At 49.5% G+C, this 18,259-nt stretch overlaps 1 protein-coding gene across 1 annotated transcript; it reads right to left on the bottom strand.

The window, feature by feature from the left end:
• Nucleotides 1–4,582: 4,582 nt before the first annotated feature.
• On the bottom strand, nt 4,583–12,314 carry LOC112110191 (group IIE secretory phospholipase A2-like). Its single transcript, XM_029913570.1, has 6 exons — nt 12,211–12,314; nt 11,564–11,670; nt 10,680–10,815; nt 7,611–7,790; nt 5,784–5,890; nt 4,583–4,725 (listed from the first exon to the last, which is right to left on the bottom strand). The coding sequence occupies exons 1-6, from the start codon at nt 12,312–12,314 to the stop codon at nt 4,583–4,585; spliced, it is 777 nt and encodes a 258-aa protein (XP_029769430.1).
• Nucleotides 12,315–18,259: the final 5,945 nt, after the last annotated feature.

Genomic DNA, 18,259 nt, shown 5'->3' with positions numbered 1-18,259 from the left:
ATCGGGGCAGGAGAGCAGGAATGACTTGGCAGCAGATCCAGACACAGACCTCAGATCTCTTTAAACCCCACTTCAGCACCCTCCCCACTAGACCGCGCTGTCTCTGGTCTTGGAACCTATCCGGATGTCCAGTCTGATCCCCAATCACTGGGCATTCAGATTTCACGTTTGCTCCAATTTCACTAATATTTACGCATGCCCAGAACCGTGTGTCGTCAGCTACCCCAGTGCAAAGTCGGTATAAAATGCAACCAAATGGAATTAGCGGCTTTTAATCCCCATTTCACGCTGGTGTAAATGACCTGAAGGGCAATAGAGAATCCAGTCCCAGGAGTCTTTTCGCCTCTTTTTATAAGACAGTCCCTCCAACCCCTTCATAACTCTTAATTCCCTTCAGTCTTTCTATGCCTCTGTGGTCTCTAGGTGCTCAGAAGTGGAAGCAGTTTTCTAGGTGCTATTTAACCAGGGTCATACAGAGAGGGCTCATCCCTGGTACAATATTTATCTCATGAGAATCCAAGAAAACCAAACCTCTTTCCTTGCAAGGATGCGTCTCTTGGTGGTATGGTTTGGCAAGGAAGTGTTCTCTACTCAAGACAAGAAAGAATTGAAGTTAATCACTTAAGCGGAGGTCACGCCCTGATTCTAAATATTTGATAGTATCTTAATGCTCACTTGGGGTCCGAGAGAGTTTACACGTTTGATGACACTAGAACCTCACTACTCCACAGTGCTCTCCTTAGACAGCTTGGAATTCACCTCCCCAGAACAGTGCTCTCGCCTGGCCTCTCAAAGATTGCGTTGCTATTGAATCTCATTCCCCACTACATTTCTAACACACGAACGCTGCTGCGTCCAGATACCGAGGCCGAGCTCCTCAAAGGTATTACCTGATGAGGTTCAACAAGGACAAGTGCAGAGTCCTGCACTTAGGACGGAAGAATCCCATTCACTGTTACAGACTAGGGACCGAATGGCTAGGCAGCAGTTCTGCAGAAAAGGACCTAGGGGTTACAGTGGACGAGAAGCTGGATATGAGTCAACAGTGTGCCCTTGTTGCCAAGAAGGCTAATGGCATTTTGGGCTGTATAAGTAGGGGCATTGCCAGCAGATTGAGGGATGTGATCATTCCCCTCTATTTGGCATTGGTGAGGCCTCATCTGGAGTACTGTGTCCAGTTTTGGGCCGCACACTACAAGAAGGATGTGGAAAAATTGGAAAGAGTCCAGCGGAGGGCAACAAAAATGATTAGGGGGCTGGAGCACATGAGTTATGAGGAGAGGCTGAGGGAACTGAGATTGTTTAGTCTGCAGAAGAGAAGAATGAGGGGGGATTTGATAGCTGCTTTCAACTACCTGAAAGGGGGTTCCAAAGAGGATGGATCTAGACTGTTCTCAGTGGTACCAGATGACAGAACAAGGAGTAATGGTCTCAAGTTGCAGTGGGGGAGGTTTAGGTTGGATATTAGGGAAAACTTTTTCACTAGGAGGGTGGTGAAGCACTGGAATGGGTTACGTAGGGAGGTGGTGGAATCTCCTTCTGTAAAGGTTTTTAAGGTCAGGCTTGACAAAGCCCTGGCTGGGATGATTTAGTTGGGAATTGGTCCTGCTTTGAGCAGGGGGTTGGACTAGATGACCTCCTGAGGTCCCTTCCAACCCTGATATTCTATGATTCGGCTTCCAACTTCCACTGAAATGAATTGAAGTAAGGAGCTTAAATATCTTTGAAGATCTGGGTCCATGTTACCAAGACCTTGTTGTTTCAGTCTGTACCACGTTATGTTCACCAGTACGTTATGGAGTATCAGTGACTACTTGTGTGCAAAGTTACTGACGTGCAAGTGTTTACAGGATTGGGCCTTAAATCAACAATAATATTGCCATGAAACTGAACAAAAAAAGCTGTCAATGAAAGCCCGGTTTAGGGATTTGAACATACTCCTAACATGCGGTGTTAGGATCCTAAATGTTATTGCCATTGTACTAAGGCAGGAAGATCTGAAAGTGACATTAATTCTCACCCTTTTAAGTTGCATGTGGCTTTTGTACACTTTACTCAGGACAGAAAGCAAAACTGAATCAATCTGCATGACACCTGCCCGGGTCAGCCCCCAAAAGAAAGGAGTCCAGAATAAACCCTAGATAGAGTTACCCAAATGAATGTGACCGTTCCCCATCATGAATCCTGTGAGTTTACCTCAAAGCACCCCATGCTTAAGAAACCCCAGAGATGATTTCTCAAGTGTCTGATTCAGCCATCCATGCTCCCCTCTTACAAACTTTGTTAGCTGCAGCATGAACTGTAACATATCCCTTGCTAATAAAATGTTTGTAATACAGGTGTTCTGTTAGATCGTTAACCCACCAGCAAACAGCATTTTCACAATCTATTTCCCCGCTTTATATCCCAGTGTTAACTTGGGGCCTAAGAGGTTAGGCAACACGTCAAAATAAATAATGCAATTATTTTATAAGTTTTTCCATAGAGGAGACATGAACAGCTGCGAGGAGATGATGTTATCCAGCCAAACCTTTGATTATTTAAAGGAGTCCCTCAGGGAAATTTCAGAGAAAGTAAGTTTCTAGTTCTCATGGTTGTAGAGAAAAGCTGAAAGACCAGAAGGGCAACAAAAAGGCCCCAATGTTGTTATTTTTTAAATCTCTTGATTGTGATGCAAATCTCATGATTGTGGGGGCCTGTCTCCCTATATCAGAGTGCTTGGGAATAATGCTGGTGATGCTGGATGGGTCTGTCTGGACCCCGAAGAAGGGTGCTTTTAAAATTGAATTAGTTCAGTGGAGTTAGCCTTGTGGGGAAGCCACACAGCCAGTTGGCAGAGTTGTAAAGGTGTTAAACTGTGTCCACCTGGGTGTGAAAGGTCATTTCCAATCATGTTAAGGTAACTCCATTAAGCTAATTCAATTTTAAAGAGCACTTCTTTCTTTCATGGGGACAGGGCCAAGGAGGTTGTTGTAACTGAGCTATTGGAATGTCATTTTAGTCTTTGCACAAAATATTTTAGAACATGAAATGGCCATGTCGAAGGGTTGACTCACCTCTGGCATGGCTCCTCGTGGCTGGGTGTGGAGGAGCAGATTTGCTCTGCGACACCCCCTGCTGACAGGTGTTCCTGGTTCTGTGGTGGCCTGCCTCTTTTTCCGACTCAGCTCTCTAGCCAGGTCCCCTTTTAGTTCCACAGCCCTTTCAGGGTACTCCACTCAAGTTCCAGTTTCTTCACCCCCTCTCCTGGGGTTAACTAAGACCGACGGGGTCCTCACCTGGGATCGTCTATGAAGATCACTCAAAGAAAGCTCAAGTACTTCTAGTCCCACTCAACTAACTCCCAGGACTTTCCCAAACCCTGTTTCGGGCTCACCATGGGGAGAAACACTCCTCACTTGCCAGCTTGGTACTCCCTCAGACTGTCAACTCTGGACTAAACCCTCTTTCAGGCCTACCGCAGTGAGACTCACCATCTCCTGTTGCCCTGTCTCTAGTGGCCTTCCCAGACCCCTCAGCTTCTCAGGCTTTCTTTCCCAGTCCCATGCCCTCCTTCCTCAAGGCCTCTTGCTGGGGCTCTGCCTAATGCCTGCAAAGTTCTTCCTTGCTCTTATTTCAGAGTATGGCCCCCCCAACTTCCTCCTGGCTCAGCCATCTCTAGTTCTGGCTCCAGGCTTCTCTCAGCCTTTAGCCCATGAGAGGAAACTACCAGCTGGTTTCCTACTAGGCCTTTCCCCCCACCCCGTGCTCCTTCTTTGATGAAGAGCCCACTCCTCCCCAGCTGGGTTTGATCACCAGTTTTGCCTAACACCCCTCCAGGTGCTGCCCAGGGGCCTAATTGGGCTCAGGCTTCTGTTAACCCTTGCTAAACTAGTGTGGGGTTTATGCATCCAATCACACTCCAGCACATCGTTAATCTCCCAGCACAGCTTTAGGCCCAGTTTGTACCTTGATTTTGGGCCTAATCCAAAGCCCAGGGAAGCCTGATTTAGATGCACTTTGGCTCAGGACCTCGAGGCAGAGACCAGTATTCCAGTTCTGCAGCTTTTCCCACTTTACTGCTGCAAGCCCACGTAGCCACCCGCTCTGTCTCTGGAGAATCTTTCTCCAGCTGGTCTTAAATAAGACTTGGCACTAAAACCAAGCCTCGCTGTAACTGCCTGGCAGTGCCGACTGGTTAACGTCTCCATTGGAGAAGGGAGAGAGAGAGAGCTCAGCCTGGTATAACAAGAGGACGATAGCTATCATGCTAAAGTTTATTTCAGATATTCCATCAGCAGTTAAATCATATAAAATGACCCGAGCCGGTAAGCAGAGCTGCCCGAATTTCACGCTGATTCTTAGAAGCTGCAAACATTGGTTGCATTTTAGAAGCTGTCTTTTATTTTTACTAGTAGGGGGAGGTATGGCTTGTACTTACAGGGCCTGGTCCAAAATCCACTGACGTCAATGGAAAGGCTCAGAACCCTGCTGAGGAACGCTGCTAGAACTTGGAACATCTTGCCGAAAAAGGAACAGCACCTAGCGCAGGAAAGAGATGGGGCTGGCACTGCAGAGCACGGGGACTAGGGCAGCTGTGGGCCTAGCACGCGGGAGAGGGTCCCTTGCAGAGGATGTTTGGGTAATAGAGATATTTTCTGCGGAAGGTGTGGGCGGTCCTTTGGAAACACATCGCCGCAGCCTTGTCACATTCACAGGTCCATTTCTGGCAGACAGTTTTCCCACCTGAAAAATAAACCAGCAGGGAAGCATGAGAACAGTACAATAGAGCCCGGGGCAATTCTCTTGAATCAACTGCTGGAGCATATGCAGATCCTCTCATTGCATGCCTGAGTGTTGCAGCTAAGCCATCCTATGTGTGGGAAAGTCACTTGGGCCCAATCCAAAGCCCATTGTAGTCCACGGGAACCTTTCTATGGACTGAGGTGGGTTTGGGCTTGGCCCCTTGCCCCAATTCTACTGCTGCTTTACAGAGGTGTCTGTGATAACTACCTACATGGTGGATACAGCTTCTTACCAAACAGGAAGATCACGACTCCATAACTAGGTGCAGGGGGCCTGCGGTGAACGTCTCTCTGTTTGTTTTGAAAATGCTGCTGTTGAGAAGACTGGAACGATGCGAGCCGGTGTGGAGCACCCCGCTTTGTGCTGGCGGCAAAGCAGCCGGGCACACGCCGTGCTGAGAAATGTGCTCAATTCCTTTCTTGCACAGATGCAGAAGGCCGGCACGTCTCCTATGCACCCAGCGACAGCTGAATTTCCCTGGGTGAGTGCCTCCTGGCAATAGACAATAGCCAGAAATCACGCTGCATGTGACACAGCTGGGAGCGCACAGCCTCCCTGTTTGCCAACTTCTCCGAGTTGCTCTAGAAGAAGTATTCCCTCTGGCGCAGCAGGGCCCTGGGCCTGTACTCAGCTCAGGGTGAAATTCACCCCACAGCCTGGGGCCACCAAAAGGCCTTTGCGCCGCTTAAGTTTTTAAAACAGGGCAAAAGTGGGGCAGAAATAGTGTGGAGGCCCTCGTCCTGACCCCTCTGGGTGGGGTGAGTTTCACCCGTAGGGAAGCTTGTCTTGCTTAACCAATCACCTGAAGAATAATCACAACCAGGATCTGTACAGCCTGCTCCCTATTTCAAGCACATTTCACTTGTTAGCCAGTTGAATAGCATTTTCCAGCCTGCTAGTCTCCAGGGTGCTCAGGAGGAGCGAGGCCCAGAGACTGCCTGTCTCTACGGAGAGCGAAGCCATTCAATTCATGCCTTGGGCTCTATAGTCTCACTTACTGCAGGCTATGTTGCCCGACTGGATGGAGTAAGAATAGGATTCCAGTTTGGGTTCACAGCCACGTGCCAACATCTTGTTGTAGCAGCAGTCGTGAGCATGACAGCACCTTGTATGAACAGAGTCAGCATTAGTACAGCACTGGGGGGCGGCAGGAAAAACATGACTAGTTGTTATTTGAATTACGGTAGCACACAGGGTCCCTAAATGAGATCAGAGCACCGGGGGGGAGGGGGGAGGAAATGTTGTGCGCACACAGCGAGACCAGGGCTTGCCCCAAAGGGCTCACAAATCTACAGCACATCTTCCTAGCAGAACATCCTCCCTGTTTTCATTCAGGGAAAGTGGAGTTAAACGCATCCCCTTGCCATTCACCTTCCGCGGCGCTCCAACAAAGGGGATGATTCAATGCCGCTCACTGTTGGCCTCCCAACAATGCAGCATTTGCTTTGATCGATTTCCTGTTTCTCTGCTGTAACTAATGTCTGGTAGCTGAGTCATTACCCAGTGTTCTCAGGAGAGATTTGATCTCTAGTCAGAGGTCTATGCTTTTTTAGGCACGCCGGCGTGATCCGTGCAGACAGCGGATCAGGTAGTGTTGAAAGAGCTGGAGGGGGGGCCTCCTTGAGCGATCTGCATCACCTTGAGCATCCTCAACTGTAGTTGTGAAAAAGCCCAATGGAGACTTGAGGATGTGTGTTGACTAATTCACGGACAGTTCAAACTAGCTAGCAACTGCCCCTCAGATCAGATACACTCAAATGAATAAAATCCCAGGAGTAAAATACGTGAGTAGTTTTGATTTGGTATCTGGATACCATCCGATTAAAGTGGCAGCTGAGGATTGAGAACAAACTGCCTTGGTGACATGCTATGGGTTGTTTCAATTCTGCAGAATGCCTTTCAGACTCATGAACGTGCCAGGGGCATTTCAGGGGCTGGTGACTGTCCTTACCCAAGCTTTGAGAACTGAAGACATCCTCACGTACTTAGATGACTTCATTTGTTCCCCCCAAAATGGGCGGGACGTCTGGTAGGCATGGTATGGGTTCTAGATCTTCCTAAGGAACCAGGGTTTAAATTTGTACTAAACAAATATCAGTTTGTGAGGAGCCACATCACCTTGCTTGGACATAGAGTCAGCGAAGACCAACAAGACTGGGATATGAAGACACCCTCTGTTGTCTTTGCATATAACACCTGCTGGCATTCAACTGTCCATTACTCTCCTTATGAGATTATTTTTGGACTCCACAGACCTATGAGTCCCTCAGACTTGATGTTCGCCTACATAGCTGAGAGACATGGCGGAGTCTTATATCAATGACACCATTCCCGAAGGTGGAAGAACAAGTGAGCCAGAAGCAGGTTTTGGAGCCAATCTCCCCTTGCAGTTCCAGGATTCCCTTGAAATGCCCCCCTTCTCTGAATTCCTGGCATGCCACTGAGTTTTGAAAGTAAATGCCATTAGTTATACAATGCACGCTGACAGAATAGTTACTCCTGGGGGGTGGGAGGGGGTCAACACACTCTGATTGATTGCTACTGAACTAAATAATCATCACAATGATCTTTTGTGGGTATCTACCAAGCGTCTTAAAGCTCTTCATAAAAGTGGACATGCAGTAACCTCATTTTACCCGTGGGCAGATTGAACCCAGCTCTCCTGATTCCCAGTCTTGTGCTCCGACCACTTGTTCACATTGCTGCCCTGAGTAACAAATCAAGGGCCATGCTGACGACGCCAGTTCTGGAGGGGAGGAGGGCAGCGGGGGCGCTGAACGGTGGTAGCACTTCCCAGTGCCCTTAGCGCCTGTGCTCTGACTTACCAGTCGGTCGCATCTAGTGGCTGTTTGGATCCTCCCAGTCCACAGTAGCATCCGTAACCATTGTAATTCAGAAGGGCGTTTTTCCCAGTCATCTGCTTAGTTATGGCCGCAAACTGAATCAGGTTACTGCACGCCAAGGGCAGGCCTGCAACCAAAGAGCTGGGGATAATTAAACTGTGTCTAAAGGGACATCAGGGAAAAACACCCCTGGCCTCCCATGTCAGTCCTACTGCAGCCACTCCTGGCTCTCTGATCATTCTGTAGGCAGGTGTGGGGGGAGCTCCATCCCCTCAGAACGCCGGGCTCTAAGCATGAATCTCACCCACAGCTCCCCTGTGTCTCTCCTATTTACTGCGGGTCCTTCCCACACCAGTTAGTCCAGGGCTGCAGTGTCCTCTGCAGAATGGAGGGAGTGCCAGAGAGGAGAACCATTTCTTGACCTGATGCAGATAAAGTTAATTGTGCCTAAAGCTGGCGCCCCCGTTATGCTGTATTCTGTACGTACACAGCATCTTCCCTGGAGACAAGACAGAAATAGGGGGAACCAGCGGCAGGGGGCAGCCGTCAGTGGCAGAGTCAGCATTAGAACCCAGTTCTCTATGGTTCCACCCCAGGGCCCCAGCCCCTGGACCAGCGGTGTGCAAACTTTTCCAGTCACGTCCCCCCCCTTACCATTCGTGGCATTTGTTGCACCCGCCTTCCCATTACTTGTAATCTGAAGTAAACCCTGACGTCTGTGCTGCTGCTGGCGGCGGCGCTGCCTTCAGAGCTGGGCAGCTGGAGAGCGGCAGCTGCTGGCCGGGGCGTTGTTGTTGTTTGCGGTGTGGGAGGACTATTTTTTCAATCCCACTCCCGTCCCGCCATGCAATACCCACTCTATTTTTATCCCACTCCTGCTATTATGGCAGCAGGTCCTGCAGCACCCATAGGATCCCAGTTTCCCCCGCAAACCTCTTGCACCCCCCCCTCAGTTTGCACACCATTGCACTACTTTGTCTCAAGCAAACCATTAAGGCTTTTTATGACAACAGCTTCTAGGCAATGTCAGAGTTTACAGGAAAATCAAGAGAGTTAAAAACGTGTTACAGAATGGGGATTTACTTACAGCACAGGAAAAGTAACAGGATGCCAGGCAAACGCTTCATTTCAATTGAGAGAGGTTAGAGAAGAAAATAACTGTCCAGCTAAGGAAAGCACTAAACCTTAAAGAGAGCCCAGGACTAACTGCACCTTTACTGCTGTTGGTTATATGGCCATTCCATAGTGCCACTCCTCCTTATTAAACTACAGAAAGATGGGAGATGCAAATATTTACAGTTCTCATCAAAATGTATTTGTTATGCAGCGGTGTGTCTGGGGTTCCTGGACACTGTTGCCGTAGGGATTAAGGCCCAGATCTGCAAAGGTAGTTAGGCACTTAACTCTCCTAGAGGTCCCAGGAACTGGGCCTTCGTGTTTTTGCTGTGGGTTAAATGGGGGGTGAGAGCTGCATTGTGAAATGCAAAACTACCCCGCAGTCAACGTTTCCCCCACATTTTGAGTCTCAACAACGGGCCTGTTGTCACAGAACGTTTTGCAAAACAGGTGCCTTGTCCTCCTAGGATCAGTGTGTGTGACTGTGACTAAAAATGAGTTCCCATGGATCAGATTTTCAAACTTCAGTGCCTGAGTTTTGCATGCAAAATATTCCTGTGCCAAAGCGTGCACTGAGGTACCCAAAATGGGCATGAATGCCTCCAGCGTGCGTCCTTATGAACACAAACACAGGAACCTTATGCATTTCCCAGCCCCCTGTTCTCTACATGCAGTTCCACCTTTGCACGGGTATGTGTCGCTTTGCTGTTGCTAGAGATACTGCTGATGGGAAGGCAGAAAGGACACAGGAGCTTTTGTTCCCAGAACATTTCTCTGCTGGTTGGGGAAAATATTAAGCAGTATCTTCTCTTTGTACCTGCCCAGGGTAAAAACTGAACCTCTCTTTGTGTGTGGCCTCACCCATCCTTGCCTGAGGCGCTTCCACAGAAGAGCGCTGATGCCAGGTATAGAAATCAGGCAGCCCTTTGCTTTCCATTCCAGAGGTCTCTTGGCTCCAGTGGTTCCCGACAATGCTTGTAACTGAAGATAAGAGTGGGCCAGGTCATGGCCCGGAGGGCTGCTTTGTGATTAGTATTGCACTAGCCTTCACAGCAACACCCAATCAGAGCCGTGCCCCATTCTGCTGCACAAACTCTGCTCTAATATATATAAAAAGGGGGGGGAAATCAGTTCAACAGACTGTCCTGTGCTGCAGAATAAGGTGTCCTGCTCACCTTTATTTAGAAGCAAAGGAAAGGAAATAGCATGGTAACTAAAGTGAAGGAAATGAATCCGGAACCAGAATATTAAGCAGTGGGGAGCTTATGCCAGCAATCCTAGGAGAATCCCAGTTCAGCCAAATGGTCCCTAGTCACCATTTTTAGTACTGTGGTATTATATATATCCCAGTAGCACTTTTGGGACAAACTGAGATCAAAGCCCTATCATGCTAGGTGCTGTACAAACACATAGGAAGAGACAGTCCCTTACACGCTACATACACAGGCAAAGAAAGGACTATTATCCCCATTTTACAGATGGGCAAACTGAGGCATAGAGTGATTACAGCCCAGCTTCATAAAGGTACTTAGGCACCTAACTCCTATGGTTTCCAATGGGAGTTAGGTGCCAAAGTGCCTTTAAAAATCTGCACTTGGCCAAGGTCAAACAGGAAGTCAGTGCCAGAGCCAGGAATTGAACCAGTCCAGTGTCTCAACCGTCCTTCCTATATTGGCTACCGGCCATCTGATGTGGTTCTTGTCCGGCCTGGTCTGTTCTAGTGACCCGCTTTAAGGTAGAGCTGCTGCACTATTTACAAGCAGTTCCCTGGAATTTCTCTTGTCCTCTCCAGCAAAGCACTCAGAGATCACAGTCCATTCTACAGTCCCACTCCTGGCTCCTGGCTCCTTGGTCCTGGGGAAACAGCAAGTGCAAACTCTTGTCAGCTGGGTGGTCAGTAAAATGATGTGCTGGGGACAGGATGGCCCCTAGCACCTGGGTGTGAATCCCGTGCACTTGTTGTCTCGGTAACGAACGTAGCGGCTGTTGAACGTCTTCAGGTTCCTTTCCAGGCAGAGAGCAGTGCTCTTGTCACAGTCACAGACCTGTTCTTCGCACCAGCTCCCCAAAGCTGCCAAGACAGAGAGAGAGAGACGCACGTTTTTCATGGGACAATCGCTGCGACGAGGAAGGTGACTAATTCTCAGGGCCTGACTTCCCGCTGGCCCTGTGGAGTCACTTACACTCGGGCTGTGTGAGTGCAAAGCGGGTATGAAGTACTGCTACAGGCGTCCTCACTCACACCGGTGATAGGTTACATTTGATTGGATGAGACCTTAAAAAGTGAGCTCCTAACACCCCCTTACAGTCAGCTGCATGGACCCCAATTTACCTAGAATCATAGACTATCAGGGTTGGAAGGGACCTCAGGAGGTCATCTAGTCCAACCCCCTGCTCAAAGCAGGACCAATCCCCAGACAGATTTTTGCCCCAGATCCCTAAATGGCCTCCTCAAGGATTGAACTCATAACCCTGGGTTTAGCAGGCCAGTGCTCAAACCTATATCAGCTGGCCGAGGGGCCGAAGTCATTGGGTCAGGAGCTGGACCAGGGCTTTCAAGGAATCAAGGTGTGGCAACTCCAATACTTATGGGCCATTAATTCACTTCTTGGGTCCATGACACAAGGGGAGAGAGCCAGAGTCCTTCCAGGGACCCTGGTGCTGCCCTCCCCTTCGAACCCTTCTCTTCTGGATCAATGATAACGTTTGGCCCTTTGGAAGGAGGACACCGAGCGAGAAAGGCGAAGAACCAGACCAGTGTGCTGATTAGAGAGTAGAAGCAAAGCACGTCCCAACCTGACCAAGGAGAGAGAACTCACCACACAGAATGTCCCCGTCCTTGTAGGTGTAACTATATCGCTGTCTGTTCCCATAACATCCACTAGCTTTTAGCCTTTTATAACAGCAGTGATGAGCTCGGCAGCACCTCCGGGGAGAAGGAAGAGCAGAGGTACACGTCAAAGGTCTGCTTACAATGAAAGAGACTATCATCCAGTATAGCCGATCTTTTCTAGGCAAGCAGGTCTGGCCATTGTCTAAGCATTTGTTGGATTTACTGTTCATATCCGGTACATTCCCACTAATACACGTATTTGTTCATGTCAGAATCAGGGCCATATCTGAGGATCCATAACTAAAGATCAGAAATGCCCTGGTGAGTAACTGGTAGAAACTGAGCTTTCTGCAGAAGCCAGTGAGCATCTTAAGAGACTTTCCATCCAGTCGGTCTCCTGCAAAGGCCCCTTGATAGTAAACTCGACTGCACTTTATAGGGATATTTAAGCACCAGCCCCTTCTCTCACCATGACAGGCTCTGGGGGACTTTTCCCTTTATGAATCTTGGGGCTTGACTAGGTGAGTGGTTTTTTTGGCGGGTGTTTTGCAAAGGTGCATTTGACCAGTCCCGTGGGATTACAGCGCTGCTTGAGGAATGATATATTTTTAAAAAAATCTAGTGGCAATTTACCAATCTGTCGCATCCTTTGGCTCCCCTCTGCCATCAGACCCGCAGTAGCAGCCATACCCATAATAACTGAGGATGGCGCTTTTTCTCGTGGCTTGATTAATCATCTTTCGAAACTCCAGAAGGCTCCCCTGTGTTCCAGACAGACCTGCAAACCAGCAAGAGCACTAGGAAGGATGGTTTCCTCTAAAGGAAAGATCACTTCCCCCTCTCCTGTTGTTAGTGCACATGGGGAGCACACTGAGTTGGTGAAAGAACGCTGAGCTGAATCCTGGGGGTTAGCATGTGGCTCTAATGCCACAGCCCTTTGCTAGGGGGTGCTATGGCGCTGCGCTGCTCTACACGGGGCACCAGAGAGCTTGTGCCCCCTAGTGGTGTGTTCCTTGCAAAGGGGATGCACAATCCTCATTCCAGCCTTTAGACCGGCATAGACGCTTCCCACAATTGCACTGCTCTTGCTCTGGGGACCGGCACCAACTCCTCCCTGCCCCCTTTCTCCAGCTTACTCTCCTGTGGGAGAGCGGGAATGCACAGCCCTTCCCTGGAGCGCGGGGACTTGTATTGCAAGAGGCCCCTGTGCAGCAATGCAAGGGGCAAGGTGAACACCTTACCCTCTCCCCTGCCCTTACACAGAGATGTGTGTGGCCATGCATGAGCTGGGGCCTGAGGCTTTAATATGCCTCACTCGGGTAAAGCTCCCAGTGACCTCAGGTAAGGGCTGAGTAAACCCAATGTCCAGACCCCAAGCTGCGGCCAGGTGTACCAGGCACCGAGCCTCACTTGCGCTGCCCTGATGCTGGGGATTCTGCTCTGAGGGGGGACGCTGGTTACAGAGCGGAGGCGATCACATCATTAGCGTCGGCTAGGGCGTCCCCAGTTTGCTGTACTCACTGCAGGCGATTAGCAAGGTGACCGCAAAGAGATTCTTCATCTTTGTGCAGGACCTGGGAGCGGAAACACCCGGATCTTTCACTCAAGCAAGCAACTCAGGGGTATTGATCTCTGGATCTGCTCCAGTTAGCAGGCAGGCTTCGGATAGCTGGCTGCTGCTGAGAGGATAGAGAGGCAAGTCCGAACTTCTGGCGCACGAAGCCACTCGTCACGATGAGTCAAAGCCCTGCCTGGGACAGTAAGGAGATACAGCGGATGATCTCTTACAAAGACGTGATCTGTCAGCACCGGCACTTTCTGCCTCTCCTTCTACTGGAGACATTGTACAGGCCAGCAGAGAGCTAAAGTCACGTCAGTGCTGAAATTCAGGAGGCTGATGCCCCTCTTAGAATCTGGCACAATTTGAGCCTGCATTTCCCCGCTCCCTGCCCGCCTCTAACTGGTATTTCACTAGCATGCCATTCACAGTCACTACTCAGGATCTGTCTCGCCACGGGTGAAACCCCAGCCCTGTTGGGGTCAAGGGCAAAACTCCCATTGATGTGTGGAGTCAGGACGTCACCCCATGAGTCTACCGTTCTTTTATTTCTTTAGCTGAGTTCCCCTGTAATATTAGGGGACATGGAAGATAAGGGGAGCAAGGGTCATGACCTCTTTCCCACTCCATGTAGATGTCAGAGTGAACTCAGCTATATGGTCTCTCTGTCTTTCTCAGGTCACTTTTAGGGGGGAGGGGATCGTAAATAAGCCAACCTGCAAGTGAGATAAGCTGAGCCCTGCTCTTTCCCGCTCAGGCAGAGGGGAGCGATCACATAGGGGGTGTTTATAGTGGAGTTGTAGGTGTAATTTTCAGGGTGAGCAGACGTACCCAGGCGGATTGAGTGAGCATGCTAAAAATAACAATCTAGCCGCAGCTGCACGGAAGGTGGGACCGGTTAGCTGCCTCAAGTACAATCCTGTCTGAGACCCTAGGTACATAGCTTGGGCACCTAGCCTGTTTCACTGCCCGCTACTCTTTTTAGTGATCTAGCTCAATCAGGGCTAGCACAGGTGTGTCTACCTGAGCTGGAAATTACCCCCCCAGCTGCAGTGTAGACACGCTTTAGTGAACCCCGGGGTCCCAAAGCCAATCTCAGCTGCAGCGAAGGGTAGGAAGTCTGTCCCAAGTACAAAGAACTGGTTGTCTGTTCTCCTGTATAGTTACCAGTTAGAAGGAATAACCCACAATGACACACAAGCAGAAGCTAAAACTTGTCAGAATGGGCATCAGCTGCTTGATCCCATAATGCAAGAAAAAGATCAGTAAATAATATCTATAGCACCAATCATCACAATACCCAACCACTTCCCAGGAAAATTAAGTCACTGTAGCAAGGCCTACTAGAGGGCATTCTCTTTTGTAAAGCACTCACCTCCTCTGGGCTTGGGAAAACCTTGGCAGCTGGAGTAACACCTGCTGGAGTGGTTTCTCTTATATTCTCCACTCTGTCCCTCCCACTGCTACCCCCGCCAGGTGGATCTTGTTCTCCAAGGTCCATAATTCAGGATGATCCAGATGAGTGGCCAGGTCTGTAATAGAAGGCGTTGCCTGTTTCCCTCTTTTCTCTGGGTCTAAAGGACTCTTCCATTGTATTTAAGCAGGGAGGGGCGATCATGCTGAAGACCCCCAGTAGAGACTCCGGTCTCTTCTGGCGATTTCACACTGCTCCTTTCTGAATACTTCCACTGTGCTATGAACTCGCAGGCTGGAGTTTCACACCCCTTTGGCAGAGTCTCTGCATTCTGATGTCAATTTGGCAAGAAACTATTTTTTTTCCCTTCAGAACAATGAAGAATGATCACAGCCCCACTGAAATTACCAGGAGTTTTGCCATTGACGTCAATGGGGCCAAGATTTCACCCCATGTCTTCAAGAGTGAGACCGTGCTGGATTGTCCCAGGGAACAATAAATGAAGAGGGCCAGAATCACCAGCTCAGGGAGTTGGTCGGTAAAATCCCATGGGAAGCAAGTCTAAGGGGAAGAACAATAGAAGCGAGTTGGCAGTTTTTCAAAGAGACATTATTAAGGGCACAAGAGCAAACTATCCCACTGCATAGGAAAGATAGGAACTATGGCAAGAGACCAGCCTGGCTTAACCAGGAGATCTTCGATGATCTAAAACTCAAAAAAGAGTCCTACAAAAAGTGGAAACTCGGTCAAATTACAAAGGATGAATATAAACAAATAACAGAAGTATGTAGGGACAAATTTAGAAAAGCCAAGGCACAAAATGAGATCAAACCATCTAGGGACATAAAAGGAAACAAGAAAACATTCTACAAATACATTAGAAGCAAGAGAAAGACCAAGGACAGAGTAGGCCCATTACTCAGTGAGGTGGGAAAGACAACAACAAAAAATGTGGAAATGGCAGAGGTGCTTAATGACTTCTTTGTTTCGGTTTTCACCAAAAAGGTTGGTGGCGATTGGACGTGTAACATAGTGAATGCCGGTGAAAATGAGGTAGGATGGAGTCTAAAATAGGGAAAGAACAAGTCAAAAATTACTTTGACAAGTTAGATGTCTTCAAATCACCAGGGCCTGATTAAATGCATCATAGGCCTTGGCTACACTGGCGCTGTACAGCGCTGCAACTTGCTGTGCTCAGGGGTGTGAAAACGCCCCCCCCCCCGAGCGCAGCGAGTGCTGCGCTGTAAAGCGCCAGTGTAATCAGAGCCTGCAGCGCTGCACGCTAGCTCGCAGCGCTGCAAGCTACTCCCCTCGGAGAGGTGGAGTACTTACAGCGCTGCGAGAGAGCTCTCGCAGCGCAGGCGGCGCGACTACACTCGCGCTTCACAGCGCTGCCGCAGCAGCGCTGTGAATTGCCAAGTGTAGCCAAGGCCATAGAATACTCAAGGAGCTGACTGAGGAAATATCTGAGCCATTAGCAATTATCTTTGAAAGTCATGGAAGACGGGAGACATTCTAGAAGACTGGAAAAGGGCAAATATAGTGCCCATCTGTAAAAAGGGAAATAAGGACAACCCGGGGAATTACAGACCAGTCAGCTTAATTTCTGTCCCCGGAAAGATAATGGAGCAAATAATTAAGCAATCAATTTGCAAACATCTAGAAGATAATAAGGTGATAAATAACAGTCAGCATGGATTTGTCAAGAACAAATCATGTCAAACCAACCTGATAGCTTTCTTTGACAGGATAACAAACCTTATGAATGGGGGGAAGCGGCAGATGTGGTATATCTTGACTTTAGTAAGGCTTTTGATATTGTCTCGCATGACTTTATGATAAACAAACTAGGGAAATACAACCTGGATGGAGCTACTACAAGATGGGGGCATAACTGGTTGGAAAATCGTTCCCAGAGAGTAGTTATCAGTGGTTCACAGTCATGCTGGAAGGGCATAACGAGTGGGGTCCCGCAGGGATCGGTTCTGGGTCCGGTTCTGTTCAATATCTTCATCAATGATTTAGATAATGGCATAGAGAGTTGACTTATAAAGTTTGCGGATGATACCAAACTTGAAGGGGTTGCAAGTGCTTTGGAGGATAGGATTAAAATTCAAAATGATCTGGACAAACTGGAGAGGTGGTCTGAAGTAAATAGGATGAAATCCAATAAGGACAAATGCAAAGTACTCCACTCAGGAAGGAACAATCAGTTGCACACATACAAAATGGGAAATGACTGCCTAGGAAGGAGCACTGTGGAAAGGGATCTAGGGGTCTGTAGTGAGGTGATCTGGTTCCCCGTTTCCCCGGAGAGGGACAAGCCTCTCTGGACGCCAAAGTGGGCAGAGCCAGTGGAGCTTGCGCCCACCCCCCACAGGTCAAGGCGCAGGACAGGAAGTATAAAAGCCCAACCCCAGAGCTCACTGGAGGCCCGGCCGCCGGAGAAGCCAGACGCCTGTGGCCTAGCTCCCGGTGGGGAGACTCCTGCAATCTGCGACCGACCCGAGGACTGGCGAGACTAGCCAAGGACTGATGCCGACCAGCCCCCGGGGAAGCTGTTAAGCCTGCCTGCGGCAAGCTACCCAGAGAAACTACCAAGCTTACCGCTCGCCCATTACCCCGAGGAACTGCCAGGCCTACCGCTTGCCAGCTACCCCGAGGAGCCCATGGTGTGTGACCCCATGGAGGATGCCATCCGGACCCAGGTACCTCTAGAGGGGAGGTAGGAAGTAGCCCGGGGGCAGCCGACCCGAGACTGGCTGCAGCACCGCCAGAGCCAATGTCAGTCTGTTGCGGCCAGGATCCCCACTGACACAGCAGTGGGTCTTCGGCCGCTGCTAGGGCCCCGGGCTGGGAGGCAGTGGAGTGGGTGGGCCTGCGTCCCCCCCTGCCACCCACCTCGCGGGTGGCCGTCTCCCCCTCTCCCCGGCTACTCAGAGCCAGGAGCCTGGGGTTTGCTGTTGAACCTGTTTGCTCAGCCCCTGCCTGAGGGCCTGAGCTACTGACTGTTTGTTGCCCTGCCCTGACCCAGGGCCTGGGCCTGTGTAAACTGTTTGCTCAGCCCCTTCCTAAGGGCCTGAGCCAAAGAGACTCGACTGCCCTGCCCTGAACTAGGGCCTGGGTCTGCGGAATAGAGCTGTTTGTTGGTCTCTACCATTGCCGCGGCGTGAAACCCCGCAGCCAGGCTAGTTCCCCCGAGATAACCCGACGAACGTAGTGAGGCGGTCTGGTTCCCCGCCGCCCCGGAGAGGGACGAACCCGGACGAACCCTTCTACAGGGTCATAGTGGGTCACAAGTTAAATATGAGTCAGTAATGCTGTTGCAAAAAAAGCAAACATCGTTCTGGGATGTATTAGCAGGAGTGTTGTAAGCAAGACATGAGAAGAAATTCTTCCGCTCTGCTCTGCGCTGATTAGGTCTCAACTGGAGTATTGTGTCCAGTTCCGGGCGCCACATTTCAGGAAAGATGGGAACAAATTGGAGAAAGTCCAGAGAAGAGCAACAAAAATGATTAAAGGTCTAGAAAACATGACCTATGAGGGAAGATTGAAACAATTGGGTTTGTTTAGTCCGGAGAAGAGAAGATTGAGAGAGGACATGATAACAGTTTTCAAGTACATAAAAGGTTGTTACAAGGAGGAGGGAGAAAAATTGTTCTTCTTAACGTCTGAGGATAGGACAAGAAGCAATGGGCTTAAATTGCAGC

This window comes from Terrapene carolina, unplaced genomic scaffold (assembly GCF_002925995.2).
Source record: "Terrapene carolina triunguis isolate 2854851 unplaced genomic scaffold, T_m_triunguis-2.0 Scaffold714, whole genome shotgun sequence".
NCBI lineage: Eukaryota > Metazoa > Chordata > Testudines > Emydidae > Terrapene > Terrapene triunguis.
This window is presented reverse-complemented; position numbering and strand designations above follow the sequence as displayed.